Source organism: Hyposmocoma kahamanoa, unplaced genomic scaffold (assembly GCF_003589595.1).
Source record: "Hyposmocoma kahamanoa isolate Upper Pololo Valley unplaced genomic scaffold, ASM358959v1 129, whole genome shotgun sequence".
In the NCBI taxonomy this organism is placed as follows: domain Eukaryota; kingdom Metazoa; phylum Arthropoda; class Insecta; order Lepidoptera; family Cosmopterigidae; genus Hyposmocoma; species Hyposmocoma kahamanoa.
In genome coordinates, this window is record NW_020653460.1 from 1761620 (window position 1) to 1781869 (window position 20250).

A 20250-nucleotide genomic window follows, 5' to 3' on the forward strand; every position below is an offset into this window, starting at 1 on the left:
GACACTTTTTAGCGCGGACCCGACGTCCATATAATTGTAAGTCAATGAGCGTGAATTATAAAATAAAATTGTACGACTAAAAGCAAGAGTAAAACGAGATTTAAAATGATTAAACAACGGAGGAAAAAATAATCATGCGTAAAAAAAATCTTTGTAATGGCTCCATCGCTTTTCTTCAGTATATCTTCAACTTTTGACAGGTGGCAACTGTCAAATGTGGAAAAATATTCGGAAAATATTTATTTTCTGAAAAATTTTTCCGTGACCTAACACTAGTTATAATATCAAATAGAAAAGAAGAAGTATGTAACTATTAACTCTCCCAGTTAGAGGTAGAAAATTCTATCAAGGGTCACGCCTTGCATCGTACTCGACAGGCTGGCGACGTTTCCATTTCGGATGGCTAAGCTTATTCTTTGGCGAAAGTAACTACCAGCCTTAGCCAGAGACTTAAAGGCTACCAGATACTTTTTCGGGGCAATATGAAAGCTTAGCGAGAAACCTTTCTTGCAGCCCTCGGAGACCCAGTGTTCACCACAAAATGCACACAGCTGTGTAGCAAAATGCACTTTGACTGAAACTTAGAATAATAACGCATAGAAACCTAGTCCGCACATGCTAAGTGAAGCAAATTGAAGCGCTCCCAATGGGCCTACACGAGCGGGCGGGCCTTCAGTGCTCAAGGTCAACTTGCACCGCGAACAGCTCCAGAATTATATCTAAAAATGACGAAATGTGCGGTAAATGAGTGTAAAAATACGTCAGACAAACATAAAATGGATAGTAACATCACATTCCACAAGGAAGTAACGCGTTTCAACTTGTATTTTTATATAAATATTCACTAAAACCGAAAATTAACCTACTACTAAAACTAGCCTACATGAATTTGATTTTTGCCTCACTTGTGACAGGTCGTTTGATATGAAACTATCATTCTATGCGTTATTATTCTAAGGGCTGGAGTTGATTTGACGCCACTCGTGCTTGGGAGTGCATTGTTACTTAAATTGGGAAGCATCGAAAATATTTATCACTGATTCTTCCAATTAGATTTAAGTAGTTATTTACGAATTTGTACAACTATTATAAATTTTATCCCTACACATTTTACCAGTAACTGTCTTTTCGTGAAATTGGTTCATGATATTCACTAAGGCGTATGTGTGTTACTACGGGAAATCTGAAAGTCACAGGTTCTACGGGTGCAGTATTGTAGCGTCGGGCCTCGCAACTTTTCCAGTCATCTTGTATAAGTCTTGTAGAAGCAACACCTATTTGATTGAGTGGTCTTACTGCTAAGTCCTTGTAAATATCAGCCAGAAGCGGGATTTTCGAGAGGATCCACACGTAAACTGGAATAGATAGAGAGAGATAGAGATTAGACAACATCACGCATAGTGCTGCGAACCCAAAATAAGTAACTAAAGCGCTTGTGTTATGGAAATCGGAAACAACGTTGGTACCACAAATATCTAGACCCAAGACGTATAGAAAAGTTAGTTTTTCTACATTAACCCGGCCGGGGGTCGAACCCGGAACCTTAGAGATGGCGACACCATGAAAACCGTTGTGCAACTCACTGGATCACGAAAGTAATCGTCGTTTGTTTATACGTCAGACAATCGGATATCTTGGTTGTTACTAAGACTACCAAATTAAAAAATGGTATGGTGTGACGGTGTGAGCACCGCAACTCGATATCTAGGCGCCTAAATTGCGTGTTGAAACTAGGTTATTCATATTCACACTATTCAAGAAAACTCTATATTCATCCCAGTCTACCAACACCTACTGCAGAGTTTAGACCAAGCATCCAACGCGGTCCCTACTTTTGGTCTCTTGGTTCCCGTAGCTATCGGCAATGTCGTCTGATCAAACGAGCTAATGCTCAAAGATCATTGCCCGGCTCTTGGCAGAGGCTCTGTGTAGACTCGTGTCCATGTAGCAAACCACTAGCTGATTACACACATCGGCACATTTAACGGAACATTAGTAAAAACCCCAAAATAATGCAGTATTTTTTTCAAAAAAGTGGCGGATTATTTTCCTTTTTAATTTTAAGTATAATTAGAAAACAAGATATTAGTCGACTGTAGAAAACTACAGCAAAAAATTGCTCATTCTTTCTTTCACTACCTTAAAACGTTCCCCTGTAAAGTTATCGATTTGGCCTTACGCTTCTTTAGTAGGAGGTTTCGATATTTTCCTGCTCTTTTTGACCAGGCCTTTTCTAAGAGCAATCTGAGATACGGCGACGTCAAATTTGAAAATTATATTTGCCAAATAATGTATATGTATGTATAAGTAACTAGTTACTCCAAAAATACCTCCTAATCGTGCACCTGATGATAAGCGACATACCTAGTCATAACAGTTGCAGTGCCACTACATAGTTTTAAATCGAAAAGATCTGCGGGGTACCTGCTACTACGCCGCCACCTTGAGACATAAACTCAAACTTAAATAATGTTTCAATAGGTAAGCAAATTACACTTGAAAACGCTACATTACATTTTCATATATCTACCGTGATTCTAGTGCAAGAATGTTATAACTTCTCCCTCAAGGACCCTCTGGGGCCTAGATTGTAAATTACCCAACTGCATGTTTTTGCATGACAAAAATTTATTAACATTGACGGCATTATCCCAAATAATATGTTGTATGTCATTAAACTGTGAAAGTAGCTGAAATAAACCAATTCAGCGGTATCTTCGTTTGAAAGTTTTCGCTTTTTTATTATCGCATATACAACACAGCTGAGCCTTTTCGATAACTTACTTTTTTGTGGACCTCATTGTATTTTGGCATATAAAATTATATCTAAAAATATCTACATGGTTCGTATTTTGTTTGTAACTATGACACCAACAAACTGAAGTATAGAGATGGGAGAGGATGGGAACTCGGAATACACAGGATCTGATCATATACCATATACTCCTACAGCGACAGCGCTTGCGTCGCGACGACGCAAGTTGACTCCCGAGTAATCATCATCTCCAGATGAGAGGAGTTATAATGATTCCACCCAGTATAACGATACACAAAGTGCTGGATCTGCGCGGGGTAAAGTAACTTTTTAGCTTTAACAACTTTTTCTTTAGTTATTAATTCTTAGTTACAAGGGGTAGCGGTTGATATATATGTGGGGAGGTGCTTAAGTGAGGGCTGAGTCACGTAACCATTTCTAGAATAAACCAATGTGCATTCACCTACCGTATTTGATTGTCGCTCTTCCGCGCTTACCTTTTCTCCGTGCGCATATTTAAAAATACCTTTCAATAAGAAAGTATTATGAGCATAAGTTGACAAGTCCTATAGGTTTCCACGAAATTTCATCAGCGCCCTTACCTATAGATATAATATGTATATGGTACAATAATTTATTACTCACTGTAATGTTTGTTAATAATAGGACTATACGAGCAAGTGTAGATAGTGGAGAAGTAATCGATGTTTGTGGCCAAAACGCGAAATTGGTACTCTCTCTCTCTTACTGAAACAAAGTGAAAATTTTCTAAGTTGATCAATATTTCAAGAAACACAAATCAAATTGTTGGTGGCGTCGGCTCCGTTCCTCAGTCTTTTTTGTCGATTCCAAGAGACGGCTGACACGTCGTGTGCCTGATGGTAAGCGACACGCCTGTGAATTACAGTTGCAATGTCACTCAGAGCTCTAAATCAGAAAGATCTGAGTGGCACTGCCACTGCGCCCGTCACCCTGAGACATAAGTTGACAAGACCCATGTGCCTGTAATTTCAACAGCACCCTTACCCTTCAAAACCGCAACGCAGTAATGCTCACACTACGGCTTGGCGTCAGAAATAGGTAAGATGGCAGTATTTCTCTGGGTGAACTGGAGCTCTACTGCTACTAAACGGTCACCACTGATATCAGCGTTACATTGTTCTGCATGTACAATCCGACAAATGCCGAGTGATGACCATTTTAGATCTCAATGTTAGTATTTAGATTTACTTCATCATCATCATCATCATCAACAAATCCATTACAATCAATAACATTTTAAACTCAACCAATATACCCGATGTTATTTCTCAGTTTACTTGTTTTATTAGTGTGTAGAAAACTAGAGTCTAAAAGTTAAAATAATCTCAGTACAGAGTACTAAAAAAACCGACCTCAAAGTACGTGGAATTACATATTACCAACTTTATTGAAATCGGTTACCGGAAAGTGCGCAATACAGGACTTGACAGAGAAGATAATAAAAATCGGTTCTCACTATTCAAAGTACATTGAGAGAAATTCGCCTTAGATTGGAAAATAGCAAAATAAACCATTAAAATAATTGCGGCTTATAATAAAATTTAGGCAGTATTTACGAAAATGAATCTTCATGCGTGAGCAGCCACCCTTAGAGAAAGATGATTTTCTTCAAAATTTAATGGGACTACTATGGAGGTACCCTCTTTCCAACAAAAAAAGAATCATGAAAATCGGTTCACAAATACCGGAGTTATCGCGTAACATACATACAAAAAAAACACACAGTCCACAGTTGAGAACCTCCTCCTTGTTTTGAAATCGCTTAATAACTATTCCAATATACGCAACGACTCTAGTCCACTTGACCAACAATGATATATATATCCATCATGTATTATGATATATCATACACCATGATATAGATACCATGATCTAAAGATCCAATCTGGAGATAAAATCTCCGAAAAACTAACTGCCTGTCGCAGTGAGGTATCTTACAAAACCTTGGAAAATGAAAGTAGTATATTTATGATAGACAACAAGTTTAGCTTCATATGCGTTGAGCCAAACTGTAAGCATCAAAGTTATGACCAAGGAAACAAGTACATAACACACAAAACAACGAATTTGAAATATTTTATACATTTTTTTATTTGTTTTTTTTTTGTGTGCAAAGTTAAATTTAAAAATTATCTAATATATTGATTAAATATAGACATATTTGTGTGGTCTGTGAGACATACCTACATACGTGTGGCGCAGTATAAGTTTCCGGAATGATAAGAAAAAAATACTATAAATGGTCAAAAATAAATTTATAGTTTCTCAAAATATTCTCCGTTAGCGTTAATGCACTTTTTCATACGAATGAACCAATTTTGAAAACATTTATGCCACTCCTCCGTGACAATCTCTGAAACATATTTTTCATACTCTTCGACAGCCTCTTCAGATGAAAATCGTTGACCGCGTAAATGATTCTTAATTTTTGGAAATAAATAAAAGTCACAAGGTGCCAGGTCGGGACTATACGCGGGATGGCTCATAAGGTCAACGTCGTTCACCTTCAAAAATTCATTTGTCTGTCTGGCCGTGTGAGAACTAGCATTATTGTGGCACAAGATGACACTGCGTTTACGGTTATTTTAAAGGAGTTTGTCAATAACTTTCGGCAAACATATGGTCGTGTACCAATCACTGTTCACGGTACAACGATTCTCCAGAGCAACAGTAACCACGTGTCCAGTTTTATTAAAAAAAGAAGCAATCATCCGCTAAGAGGCACTTTGCACGCGCGCCACTGTGTTTGGTTTTGGCTCATCTCGAAAGACCCATACGCTCGATTGCTGCTTTATTTTGGGATCGTAACTATAAATCCATATATCGTCACTTGTTACTATGTCCCATACCAAAGTTGACGCCCCTTCGTTGAATCTGGTAAGTATGGCATTGCACCTAGTGACGCGATCCTTTTTTTGAGCCTCAGTCAAATTGTGTGGGATTCACCGAGAGCACAGCTTTTTCACACCCAAATGTTTGTGTAGTATTGATTGTATTTGACTCATGCCTATGCCTAACAATGCCCGAATCTCATGATATGTCACATGTCTGTCTGATTTGATCATACGGTGCGCAGCATCGATGTTTTTGTTGTTCACAGCAGTGGACGGGCGACCATCACAAAATTCGTTACTGAGTTTCACACGACCGCGTTTGAATTCTGCAAACCAGCTATAAATAGTCGTCTTGCATGGTGCTTCATCGCCAAAAGCAGTCAGAAGCCAAGCGCAGCTCCGCTGAGCTGTTAAATTATAATTAATGTCGTAGCAAATCATACTACGAAAATGTTCATGACTTAAATCCATGGTGATGTAGACAACCAATTTCTAAAATGACGCCACAATGTAAAAACAAGTGACAGTCAGATGAAACAAACTGTACTCTACAGCCTAAGAGTTCCATTTTCAAATGTTGTAATTACTTTTTAAATATTGTTTATGTAAGTGGCCACTTCCGGAAACTTATAGTGCACCGTATGCACTCTTCATGCCCTTTTTTATCGGGGCACACGACACGTATCTTTCGTCTCATCAATTCGCATCTATGTTGTTTTAAACACGCTCTTTAGTTAAAGACTCGATATTACCTCTGCTTGAATTCAAATTTTGTCGCACTTAGTTCTATTGAGTGAGTCGAGTGGCAGGGACAATGGTTTTATTTCAGAATTTACTTCTTTACTAACGAAATTAAAGACATATGAAAGATGTATATCGTATACTATACATGATTTATTTAGTTTAGTTAATATTAAAAATAGAATAATATAAACAGAAGACTACAGCGGTGTTCTTGTGAAATTTCGGAGTAAGTTTGTGTTTTATTTTCGTGATCGTGAAAATTTCACACTAATCAGTTTATATCCTCAATTTTACTATATATTTTTTCCAAAGTGATTCAACTCTTTCACTGTTATGTGGTCAATCAACGCCGTTTGATGTAATATCGACCCCTAAAGGCACTCTTGACCTTTCATTAGGACGTCCTCAACTTGATCGTGGTTAAATCATCTTGTTCGGCCTTTAAAACTTAAGTATAGAAAGATGTTTTATGGTATCAATACAAATTTACTTACGTTTTTTAGGAACTCTTTCGAAATTGAACGTAACGCGTAAATTAGCGCCTTCATCGGCACTAAAACCTTTTTGAATTTTTCCCCAACTGTATCTTTGGACGAGATCTGTATCCAACCTCGATAAGTTTAAATAGCATCCACTTTCGCTTTTATCAATAACTTCGACCGTAGCACAGTTGTTCAGGTTTAACTCGTCGCTCGAGTAGTGATAGACTTGGTACCACTTACCGTAAAACTAAAAATAAATAAAGGTTAGGTAGAAGATATCCCTTTAACTTATCCCATATAAGCTCGCCTTTGTACGCTAGTATTTGAAATTGTTTCCTAAAATTTGTAATTTACTTTTTTTTTATGACACTAAGTGATGGAACGAACAAGTCGTGATGCCTGATGATAATCCACATGCCTGTCCATTACAATTTCAGTGCCACTCACAGCTTTAAATCGCAAAGATCTGAGGTGCACGCTTCTGCGCCCGTCACCCTGAGACGTAAGTTGATAAGTCCCATGTACCTGTAATTTCACCAGCAACCTTACTCTTCAAAACCGGAACCCAGTAATGCTCACATTATTGCTTGGCGGCAGAAATAGGTAAGGTAACTTCCCTTAGGCAGTACTTCCCTGAATGACCTCTTTCACTAGGAGGTCTAATGCTACTTTCTGATACAATAAAGTGTTTACATACATACAATAAAATTACAAGAAAATATGGTGACAAATTGTTGCCTGTCGATAACGATCTGTCGGTATTCTCAAGACTTAGTTCGAGTCCCTAAACCCGAAACTTTAGATTCAATCCGTAAAACGTAGACGTCAAAAGAGAGCAGCCAAAATAACTGGATAAAAAATACCCAAAAGAGACAAATAATAGCATCGGTCTATTGAACTAGAGGAAGAAGAAAACTCGCTCACTCACATCTCTTCCGAAAGGAAGATATTATTGATACAAAGATTCAACAAACACAAAGAAATTCCTTCGATCCAGCTGGATGCGAACCAGCAATAGTACAGTGGGACAGCAATGCAAATACACAAGGACAATGTATCACTTTTCATAATGCGGAGAGATTTAAAGCTATGAAATTGAACATTAGACCAGTTTAAAGGTAGCTAAACGTTGTAACAATAATAAGTACCATCCCACATGACGAGGGTCTCGTGAAAGCCGAAACCGAGAAATGTCGGAAATATTTCGACCTGACAGGTTTGTTCCGCTCATGCTCACACTGACTACTTGCATAGATACAACCAAGCTGCCAAAATATTACACCAAGAGCTCGCCCTGAAGTACGTACTCGTGCGACAGAGAATGCCTTTAGTATTCACCGGGCTCAATTCTCGAAGACGGCCGCCCCAGAATCTACTGCGACCAATCCAATATCACGGACAGGACCATTCTTGCGAAATAGCCTGATATCGTGATATTGGATTGATCGCTGTCGTTGGTATTTCTTGTGAACGTTACCATAACGCATGACGAGGGTCTCATGAAATCCTGATCTGGCGCACGAAATTAACGACATGTGGTCTCCACTGAAATAATCCCAATTGTTTTGTCCGCAAATGGGTTAATTCCAGTCAACCTTGCTAGCTTGAGGCGGTTGGATTTCTGTGGCGTGGCGCTACCAGCACAAATTCAGATTGCGGTCCTGCTCGATAAGGCACGTATTATTCGCCGGTTCTTGAACCTGTCACAGACTGTGCCATTGCCGGGGAATAAAAAATCAAAATTAATATGTTCAATAATAAATATATAATTATAATAATAACGCACACACTCATATGCACTAGAGAAACCCTGTGTCGCAGATGGCATGGACACACACGTAGAAAACAACAAATTACACCCAGCTCCTAGGTACGTCTGCATGTCAGAGAAACATAGTAACCGTTCGGGCATGGAGGTAGTGACACACAATGGGGAGGTAAGTATTTATAATAAACACGAATTATATACACCTAAATATACAAATTTCTCCAATTTAAATATACCTGATGTAATTGAAAATCATCTTGAAGAATAACTTTCTCTGGACAACTTCCTGGTAGAGTAAAATATCCATGAACTCTATTAGTACAAAATAGTAAAACGACAAACTTAAGCATTATGTTATTTAACAAAACGTGTGTGCACTTTCACATATGTAAAGTTATATGAGAAATAAAATCATGTTTATGAAATTATAAAATACACCACAAGAATAATGGACGATTTAAAATATCACAATTCATATTGTATGACCAATGGTCAGAAAAAGGTATTCCACATATAAAGATACATGTATAGACATAGCTACAAGGAGCGACATAGAGTTGCTAAAACCACTAAATATAAATGAAATATTTTTGAATTCCAGATTTCCGGAAATGGTTTTATTGCATCGTAGGACAAACTACTGACCTAGGAAGTCGAAGTCCGATTTTAAAATAATTCTGATAGTGCCATGTAAAAAACGCAATAGATAACTGACAGGCTTGGTGCCGTTCCGTCAATGTGACCGTCAATATGCGGAGCGCAGTGTGGTATCTAAAGCCACCGAGTGGCGGTGTGTGACCATTCTCGTTAATTTTTTATTCTCTGCTTTTGTAAAAGTTATCTACTGCATTTCTTTACATGGCATCATTAGAATCATCGTAAAATCCAAATTCGACTTCCTAAGTCAGTAGTTTTGTCTCAATATGCAGTAAAAGCATTTCCGCAAATCCGGAATTCGAAAAGTGATTAATTAATATTTATTAGTTTTAACAACTCTATGTGGCTCCTTGTAGCTATATCTACACATGTATCTACGTATGTTGAACACCTTTTTCCGACCATTGACAATGACTAATAGAAATCAAAACAATAACGTGAATTGCAATAACAAAGCTACAAATCTTACTGCAAACACCTTAAGTTATGTGAAATAAAGAAAACAATATTCTTAAACGTAAATAGGCAGTTAGACTAATGTATAAAATATCTTCTCAGCTATTCAAAACATAAGGAAGAATTGATTGTCAATAAGTGATATATAGATAATTATTATTATTCAAACCACCATAAACAAAAATATTTTCCTTAAACAATAACTGGTTCACACAGGAAAGGGAATTCCAAGAAAATAACATCAAATGTTCTTAAGTTATACACTTCTTTTTATTTGTTATAGATAGTGCTTGTTCCAATTAGCTGATTATGTCTTAACATTATTCTGAGCTTCACAAATTGGATATTGGATCGTCTTATTGTAAGTGTCGTAAAATTAATTATTTAAATATTACTTATTAAGGTAATGGTTTGACCAAAAAGTGAGAAGTAAACACTCCAGGTTGGATATCCAACGCATCTTTTTCACAAACATTCTCTTACCACATCTCACGTCATTTGAAGTAGTACATTGTATGCCATATTTGTATGCCAAATTAAAATGGGCTACTTATGCTTATAATTCACGCAGGGTAGATAGTTTTTTGTTGGTGACACCATTCCACAAGACAAGAGCTTTTGAGGGTAGCTTCCGGTATCAGGCATCTAAATGCTGGAACAATTTGCCTCCTCCACTTAGACAACCAATCTCTAAATCGGTATTCAAAACACAACTGAAAATTATGTTATTGGAAAGGAGGGTATCATCTGATGTCAGAAGTTTCTTAGTCTAGCCAGCTTGTTATATTTATGTGCACTAACATACCAATGTAATGCTTAAAGTTGTATATTTCTATTTACATGAATACGCTGTTGTAGGTCCGTGTTTCTTTAGTAGTAAATACTTATTGACAGATTTAAAATATTAATTGTTATATAATACTAAAGGTTTAAGGTTTTCGTATTGAAAATAATTAAGAATATATATGTCACAACAGAGGATACACACAACATAATAATATGTACCGCTCTCTCAACATCCAGTCGATGATGCAACAGGAACGACTGAAAATCAGCGTCTCTCTCGCCAGAGATAGACTTTTTGCTGAGTCGTCTCCTTTTCCTCTTTTGTGTCACTTTGCATTCTTATTTATAGATTATTTAATAAATAGCTATCAATTTAATGTTATGTTTATAATTTAGGGATGTAAAGTGACTTAAATGTGCGAATAAACGTTTTTCTTTCTTTCTTTCTTTCTTTACATTGTACCGCAAATGAGGTACTCTCTCAAGCTCATTTTAACTTCATGTTTTACCCAACACTAATTCCACAGACTTTTCGAGCTCCGGGTTTGTTTAAAAAACCAAACGCTTATTTTTTTGCGATTTGACAGGAGCCTCATAATATAAAAGGTGTGGCTTCAAGTCATTATGTTTTTTTTTCATACAAACCGGTAAATTTATTTAATTGTCCTCTCGGGTGAGACACTAAAAAAATATTATTAATATTATTAATATGGTCAAAGCGCTGCTGATAGTGTTAACTGGCCTTTTCAGCCAGGTCACTTTCAGTTAATTAAAATCAGGATGACGCAATTTAAACTAGGTACTTTATGCAAAGCGCAAGTGGTTTGACATATACGATACGATGATATTTCCTTTAAATTATCGTTATCGTAATGATAATGATTTCCACAGAATTACTGTTATCACTGCAATAATGATTGTCACTAAATGCTTTCTGATCCTCTCTTCAACAATTTTCTTTAATGAAGAATCGTCCTGACGAAGCCTTATCTCAAACAGATTAATGAACTTATATTAAATCTGATTAAAATTGAGGACATCCTAAAGAAGGGTCAGATCGGGTGTACCGTTAACCGATGAGCGTGTTTGAAAGCAATGCGTGTGAAAGAAATGCGTGGTGATGACGCGTTCTTAGCAAGAGGAAGGATATTAAAAAGAAATGTTTGTAATGTTGTTGAATTAAAGTTCAAAATAATTGTTCCGGTAGAGATTTTGCTAAATAGAATCGCGGCATAGAGAGTAAGAGTGAGTTCTTGCTGTTCAAAGGTAAGATTAAAGAACCAGGCTACGTAGCACCAATACTCTTGAACGGGGTACCTTGAGGTGTGTTGCACAGTTTAGGTGCTTGACAGAGGACCTAAATGGTGAGGAGGATATAGAGAGTGCAGGGCACTGTCGGTTCGAGGTGATATGTTGGCTCATAGATTCACGTGGTGCACAAACAGGTGTGAAGCTTACGCTCTTCAGAGCATAATGCCAAATCTTCTACATGTGTGCTCTATGGTCCAACTTTACACGGAGATCATACGGTGACTAGCGACACCACTTCATTAGTTCGAAGAATGAGGGATAGCAGCAACGAGAGCCTGAAGATGATAGCGGATAGGATGGATGCAGCTGTATTCCCGAGGTTCACTGAGTTGCACGTTCTACGTGTGAGGCAGTGAGACGCCTGGCTGTGTTCGACCTGTTTTTTTTTAAGTTATTAGATGAACACAACAGTCGACGTACAAAATAGATTAACACATTAATTTGTTTTGAACCAGAATGCCAACCAAGAGCGTATGCGTATGGCATTTTCAGGAAAGTTACTGTCTATTAATCATAAATTGCAAATTTTATGTTGGTACAAATATATAAAACAAACTACAAAAGAGAAGGAAAAAAGTGTTAAAATGAAATTATTATTATTTTAATTTTTATACTTTAACTGGACTACTTGAGGACATCCGAGATGTAATTTTATATATATATAAATTACTTAAACAACGTGTCAAGGATCACTTCCTCAACTCCTAAATTTCGTCTGTCCTCTACTATCCTTTCATTTATTTCCTACATTTGTACTTCAGTTTTCTTTTTCTATTAAAAGTATACAAGTATTTAATATTATTGTGTATTTATTGTTATGTATGTATTAATAATATTATTGTTATTTGTATGACTTTGTATATGTATATCTATCTATGGATATGTATATATTTTTATTATTACTTATTATGTAGTGTACTTATGATGATATTCTTTGGTTTTGATATTGCATATCCGATATGTCTATCCTAAGGTTGCCTGGAAGAAATTGCTACATAGCAATAAGGCCGCTTGTTGCACATTGACTTACTACTAGTATTATACTTAAGCTATTGTATTGTATTTTAATTCTAATTTTATGTGCAATAAATAATATTTCATTCATTCATTCATTCATTCATTCATTCATTCATTCATTCATTCATTCATACAGACTTGTTCTAAGCCTAATACTAACATAGTTATAAAGTGTGTCATGTTAATAACTTGTATAGACTTGTATTTGTTGTCAGAAAATAATTTATTTTTATTATTTACATCTTATAGGATAATAAAAATATCATCTGTCTTTTTTCAGAGCTCACTCACATTTATAAATATATAGATAAATTTCCAACTATGATCTTGGTAATACTGTCTTGCATTATCGCTAATGCTATAGGAGCTGACTATACTTTGCCTGGACTATGTCCAAAAGTGAAAGCTTTTGAAAATATAGATTTTATGAAGGTGAGTGTCCTTTTTCGTAAAGATACAAAAAAGAAATACTTACAAACCAAGGGTTTAATTTTTAGCCTATGAATTGATCATAATTTTTAATAAACGGCGGCGACGTAGAAACAGATCAGAAATGGCGTTAGTTCCCTAGATATAAATGTTGCATGTTGAGGTTTATATGGTTAAATAACAGTCCCAGTTTAATACGTTATGTGTATCAGAAAACAAGTAAATTATAATATATAAGCTTTCAAAAAAGACTTTTTTACGAGCTGCAGCTATCATAGATAAGAAGAAATCACCGACAAATAGTTACAGTAAAGAAACCCATGCACGAGGGTCGGGGTGCTACCAAGGCATTGTTAACAAGTCTATGACTATAACAATAAGGTATCAGCTATGAAGAAATAATAAAAAGTGATCTTTGTCAGTTTACAGGTATTTGGTACACTGCTGCCGTCTTTGTCAGTGATGGTCGTCTCACATATGATTGCTCGATCTTAGACTTTCAAGAGGACAACCTGGGTTATACTTTGAGAGAAACTTTTGTGGATATAGACTATGGCGATCGTATTCAAAAATCTTATTTTGCTAGGATCGATAGCACTAAAAATACTGCAGTTAAAGAAGCGAGATACATTATTAGCCACACAGAGAACGGTAAACCTAATAATATTTCCATCTAAACTCTTTTCAAGCTACTTCTTGAGGTCCTCGCTGCTGAAAAACCGAATATTCGCTTATCGTTCGCTAAAACCTCTTTCAATTTGTTTGAATTAAAAACGGACGCTGGTAGTTTGAAAGGCGTAGAGTCCAAATATCAACCCTTACTTTATTCACAATTGTAGTGTATAACTTTTTTATTATTTTGCTTTATTCTGTCCACGGGAAATTGCCTAATGTGTAAAATAGAAAATGATTAGGAAAGTGATTGCTCAGCTGTTAATTTACTTAAGGAGATGCCTGAGTATATTAATTACCATGCAAGCGTACGTGTTAAGCGAAATAATTTTCCCGAAAGTTTCATGATGAAAAAAATTACGAACGTTTTTGATATCGCCTGCAGATAAGGAAAATGCCTTATGAATAAATTAAAAATTAGTAAATCAATCCATGAGTGTCTGCCCGAGGATATTAACTATCATGCAAACTTACCTGACAAGCGTAATAATAATCTCAAGGATTTATTGGAAAAAACTCCACATCCATATCATACATATATACCCTGGCTTCTAGCATTAAACTGTATGGTAGTGAGTTGACTAGAGTGACACAGTTTCGGTACTTGGGTCACATAGTAAATACTGCAGCTTAGGTGATTAATTGTGACAGACACTACAGTGCGTCTGGTATGTTTGCGGACGCACGCACTGACTGTTTTTATGAATTAGTGCGTAAAAAAATTGTGTCAGTGGGACGCAGAAAGCTGGAAAGCCCTAACAGCATATTGAGGACAGTATCTGAGAGACTGGACAGTGCTTTACAAAGGCATTAGTTGTCGGCTGTGATAAATCCTCACGCTGAAAGTTTTTTTATTTTTTTAATTAATTATTTGTGTGTCTTTTATTGTTACTGTCCTATATAATGTGTGTGATTAATATTGTTCCTATTATAGATTTAATTTCTTCTTTATTTTAATTACCTACAAACAGATATGACTCTTTGTGGTCTGAATAAATAAGATTTGAATTTGAATATAGTATGTCGCCAAATTCTACATTTGGTATTTTTCACCTCTGAACAAATATAGGATGAGATAGATGGTGCTAACTTAGCACGTCAAGTGATACAAAATAACGTCCAATTCAAGATCAATTAGATCGAACCAAATCCTTAAATCTTACATCGTCTAACTATATTAAAACACGAAATTTGTTAAATTATGACTGTGGTTATGTTGGAAATTCATCAACAATATTTTAAATGTTAAAATTGATTTTGATCCTTACCGTTAAAGAATGAATTTGTTTTCCATTGCCAACATAAAGATTAACGTAAATAGTCAATACTAGTGCTAATAAATATATAAATATGTCAGACTTTTGGGGTGCACGAAAAGCGCCTCTCCGACATACCTATTCCTTTGCTGTACCTCTGGCGTTTGACAAATCCTTTCACCATGGTTGATCGATAAGACAAGAAGATGGTTTTTGTCAGCATTTAATTATTATGCATTTCAGACAAAGTGCTGCATTTCCCGTTTGCCATCCTTTCAACGGACTACAATAGCTACGCCCTTGTATACACATGCAGAGCTATGAAGAAGAAGAAAGAAAAAAATCATTACAGTAAGATTTTGTATTCGTCTATTTAAGAATGCTTTTGTTGTAAGCTCTTTCATAGGGCCTTCCTGTAATCCTACATACGTTTTCATTTGGTCTGTAATCTACCTTGTTTTCTTTTGATCTTTCCTATTATGGTGTTTTTTACCCGAACATCTCAATCGGCTGGTGTATGTGCGCCTTAAAGGTTTAATGTCTTCCTTTGGATGATTTCGTTACTTTTAGTGATATATCTATTTTGTTATTGTTTCATGTCAAAGTAACTTGCTAAAATATCTATAACTGTGCAATTATATTTCATTTGATCTTCCTTACTCATTGTTACAACTCGGCCCGTAGTTATACAATCGTGTACGTTATTTAAAGTAGTCTTTGCCTCATGTACTAACATCTTACTAAATGTTCACGAAAAACATACATACACTTCACGCCCTTTTTCTATCGGGGTAGGCGTAGGCCGCAGTCTTCTACGTACTACGTTCCGGACACACATATTTCGCTTCATCAACGCATTTATCACGCTCGTCGGTCAAAGGTACTCTTAACCTCGTCTTTCTTAAGAACATCCTCAATTTAGTCGTGGTAAATTTGCCTTAGTCGGCTCTTACCAACTTATCTGCCCACACTCGCCTTTCTTTTTATTGAAGTTTCTTTCATTCATCTTCTTTACATGTCCGGATTATCCAAATATCTTTTTATCATGAGTAAACGCGTAAAATTTTATCAAGAAATCAATAAAATGAATTGATAATAAGATTACAATAAAGGAAGCTCTCAGAAGAAAGTAAAAGAACTCTAATTGCCTCTCCATTGAGATATTCGGTATTTGGCGGAATAGCAAAAAATAGGCCGAATAAGCCGAATACCGAATAGTAACCGAATATTCGTTATATATAATAAAAAGCCGTGGTAGCTTAATTGTTTATTATATAATTGTGGGTTCGGATCCAGTCTCGCACTTCTGAGTTTTCAGAATTTATGTGCAAAATATTATTTTGAAATTTACCATGAGCTTTTCGGTCAAGGAAAACATCGTGGTGAAACCTGCGCATCGAAGAGGGTTCACAACCCTCGGAAAACGTGTGATGTCCCCAACCCGCTTTCGGCCAGCGCGCCTAAACTCTCAGGCCTAAAACCTCGTGTGACGTGTAAATGGATGACGAATATACATAATTATTGTAATAATCTCATTCCTACCAATTACGGCTTCCATTGCTCAGCCAATCTTTACCAGTACCATGAGGTATAGTGTTGACAACAGTCACTGTACATTCCGGCTGTAAGTACTATTTGTGTTTGTTAAGAGGGAGCATGCCAAAAAAGTTTTGAAAGTTTGGCTCCGCCCACATTTGTGAGACAAATATATGCCTGAAGTTCGCGTGACATGCGACAGGAGATGTTGAATTTTGCGCATTAAAAGTATCAAATTCGTTTTAGCGGAATAACTCTAAAACTAAAGGGACTTAAAAAAAATCAGTAGTGACAGTTCTCGATCATGCATAAATATAATTAATTATCTAATTTTTGTCCTAATAACCTATTTCGAGCATTTCGAGGATGAATCGAAAAAAATGTGAAAATTAGAGGTCATTTCCTGATTTTTATCTATCGAGGAAACTTTATTGTTTTATGTTTCTAATTAGCGTCTATGCTTGAATATATCGTGTAGTTACTCATACAATATTTTATTTTTAACTTTAAAGTGGATATACCCCTCTAAAATCAAATTGAAGATTAGGAATTTTTCCTCTGCTCCCTCTTAACAAGCAACTAGGGGCACCCAACGCATTATTTGCATTTTTGTCTGTTGCGGCTTTGTTCGATACGGAGTCAATTTAAATATCGGTTTTATTATATTTTTTTGTTTTTATTTCAGTATACGCCTCTGTTCTCTCCCGGTCTAAACAAACATTTGATCAAAATAAGGTCGAAAATATCGTAGCTGAATTCACGGAGTTATCGGAAAACTTGTTTATCCTAAAGGACTTTGCTGACAAAACTTGCAGTTATAATGTTAAAAAACCTGTTGAAACATTCACTGATAATTTTTGGTAATTAAATATCCTATGTTTTCATAATAAAAGTAAAGACAATATATAAATTATACATAGTAAGTACAATATAGAAACTAAGCAGAAATAGTTTATTAACACCTTGTAGGTTCAAATTAACATGTACCTTTGGAATTTCTTAGAGGAATTATTATCCTCATGCTCTTCAATCCTACCGCATGGTTCGTTACGTGAACAATACTTGTTAATAATAATATATTTTAATATGTGTCAGACAACCACACATACTATTAGAACAACGGAATTCATTCTGGGACACTTCCCGCTTGCACTACGCTTCGTACATCCTAGCGTTATTCTACGAAATACATCCTACAATTGTGCACCGGTTTCACCGGCGCTTCGACTGTCGGCCAGTGTGAGTTGAGCCATAGGCTCCACAAATTAGCTCAAAAGCCAAAAAGTTGTATTATAGTAGTTACAGGCACTTATATCGAATTCTTAGAGCCTACGCACACGTCGCAGACACACCGTAATGACGCGTACGTATCGCGCATTTTGATAAAAGATACTTTTCATTTTAGTTAATTTCAGTTAGTTTAGGGGACGAAACTATTTTTCCGGATTGAAATCGCGTATATTTGTTTTTTCGAACAAACCAAAATTTCGGGCCCTTTACAGGTCCCATGGTCACGGTTGACCGCGCGATTGAAATCCGGAAAAATAGTTTCATTTCCTATGTGTCGCGAAAACTTAAGAACTTCAGTTAGTTTTTTGAAATGAAGTAATTACATGAAATTTTAAATGTAAACTCCACTGGAGTATATAAGCTTCTTGCTTGCAACGCGATGTAAATGAGGATTACGCCGTGTGCTCGTGGGCTCTTAGGGTTTCCCCATTGTTACACATAGGAAATGAAACTTTTTTTTCGGATCTATTTCGTGTACGTTTGTTTTTTCAAACAAACCAACCAGGTCCCTACGTTGATTTGTTTGATTGATAAGAACGACCGGCGCAATGGCAGTTCCCTTCTATCTTTGCATTTTAAAACTTCAAGTGCACTGCAACTGTTATGGATAGGCGTGTCCTTTACCACCCGACGCCAGATTTTTATGTACAATAAAAAATATTATTATTATTATTTCTTTTTCTTCAAACTCAAATCTAATCGTATCGGGAAGAAACAGGAAACATTTGTACCGGAAAAATAACTATGACATATTAAGACTACGGTATATTGATTCAATCTTTTACTACGCGATAATGTTGATGATGTGCCAGATAACTACATCAACTCCCTGAAATTGCCGGTACTATTAGTACCAGAGCAGCGGAATTCACTCTGGGGCACTTCCCAGACCAGAACCAATTTAGAAAAGTCTATTTCCCAAATTGATCCTACCGGGAAACGAATCCAGGACCTCCTCATCCAGTGGCCTTAGCGCAAACCGTTGAGCCATCGAGATAATCTAATATTGTTAACAAAAAGTTCTCTTTTCGACCTCTATTATTGTCATTTGATGGTACTATAGCATGGGAACGTAGCTTGGGCTTGCGTAGCGAAAGGGACTTTATAAATATAAACGACTCGACGATAATTATAACTTTACACGTGTATTCAATTTCAAAGCTTTTATCAGAACTCCTGTTGATGTTTGATATCAACACTCTATTATTTTTACAATTCCAAATACAAAACCTAAGCTGTCTATACTACATCCCTCTTCCTCACAACTGAAGGGGTAAACATGATCAGCCTTTATTATAGGCTAGCCACATACTGCTCCATATGAAAAACAAACACAAAAGATTAACAAACATTTAATACTTCTGATTTAACTGTTCTGACCGTGTACTTCCTATCTGATCTTTGTGCGAACCAATCAAGACTACCCGTTTCCAAAAATTGTCCCGTATATTTTCCGCAACTTTTTTTTCTGCACTTACGTCAACTTTTTTTCTTTATTACTGATAACCGAGCAGAAAGTATATATTCCGAGTTCTTTACCGCCATGTTATCAGAACTCTTTGATGCCCGATAGACAACTTTTCTTTCTTTGACCCGATATCTGTCATGGACTTAAAAGAAACTTTATTTGTCAATTTTCAATTTTGACAACTTGAAATTATAATCCTTTAAAATATCCTGGCCGAGGATAAGAAATTCCTCATTACCTTGCTCAACAAGCAACCTCGATAGGTATTTATTCCGATTGTTGGAAGTCCTATAAGTTTGTGGAAAGAAAATTAGACACTATGTAACTGAAATTGTATCAATTTATTTTTTTCGACATCTTTCTTTGAATACAAATACGCAACTGACGAAACCGTAAATTCAACATGACACGAGCTTGCGTTATATAGATATATACAAACTCTAATATCCCTCTTCATTTTCAAGTTTGCCAACAACTTTAAAATTGTTACAAATAAAACTTGGTGCCTACCTGGTGTGACATTTGAAAAATAAATAAACAATATGACGTTTCGTTAAAACTTATAAAATGTTCACACAACACAACTTATCTTTAATATAATTAAATTTCAGTCTGTATAAAGCTTTTGTAAATATGTCTGCTATATTTTCTTTAGTCGCCACATATTTGACACTCAACAAGTTCTTGTCCACAATGTCTTTAATGAAATGCACCTTTATGTCTATATGCTTCGACGTCTTGGTATTT

General features: G+C 36.1%; 1 protein-coding gene across 1 annotated transcript; it reads left to right on the forward strand.

Moving 5' to 3' along the window:
- The first annotated feature begins 13173 nt into the window (after positions 1–13173).
- LOC113240269 (lopap-like) lies at positions 13174–17609 on the forward strand. The gene is made up of 4 exons (XM_026477527.1): positions 13174–13284; positions 13704–13932; positions 15453–15560; positions 17431–17609. The coding sequence occupies exons 1-4, from the start codon at positions 13174–13176 to the stop codon at positions 17607–17609; spliced, it is 627 nt and encodes a 208-aa protein (XP_026333312.1).
- Positions 17610–20250: the final 2641 nt, after the last annotated feature.

What these genes read in the sequence shown, in the direction of transcription:
- LOC113240269 (XM_026477527.1), top strand. Translation starts at nt 13,174, where the DNA reads ATGATCTTGGTAATACTGTCTTGCATTATCGCTAATGCTATAGGAGCT. An exon ending in AAAATATAGATTTTATGAAG is followed by an intron (nt 13,285 to 13,703) that starts GTGAGTGTCCTT and finishes GATCTTTGTCAG; the next exon opens with TTTACAGGTATTTGGTACAC. An exon ending in TATTAGCCACACAGAGAACG is followed by an intron (nt 13,933 to 15,452) that starts GTAAACCTAATA and finishes TATGCATTTCAG; the next exon opens with ACAAAGTGCTGCATTTCCCG.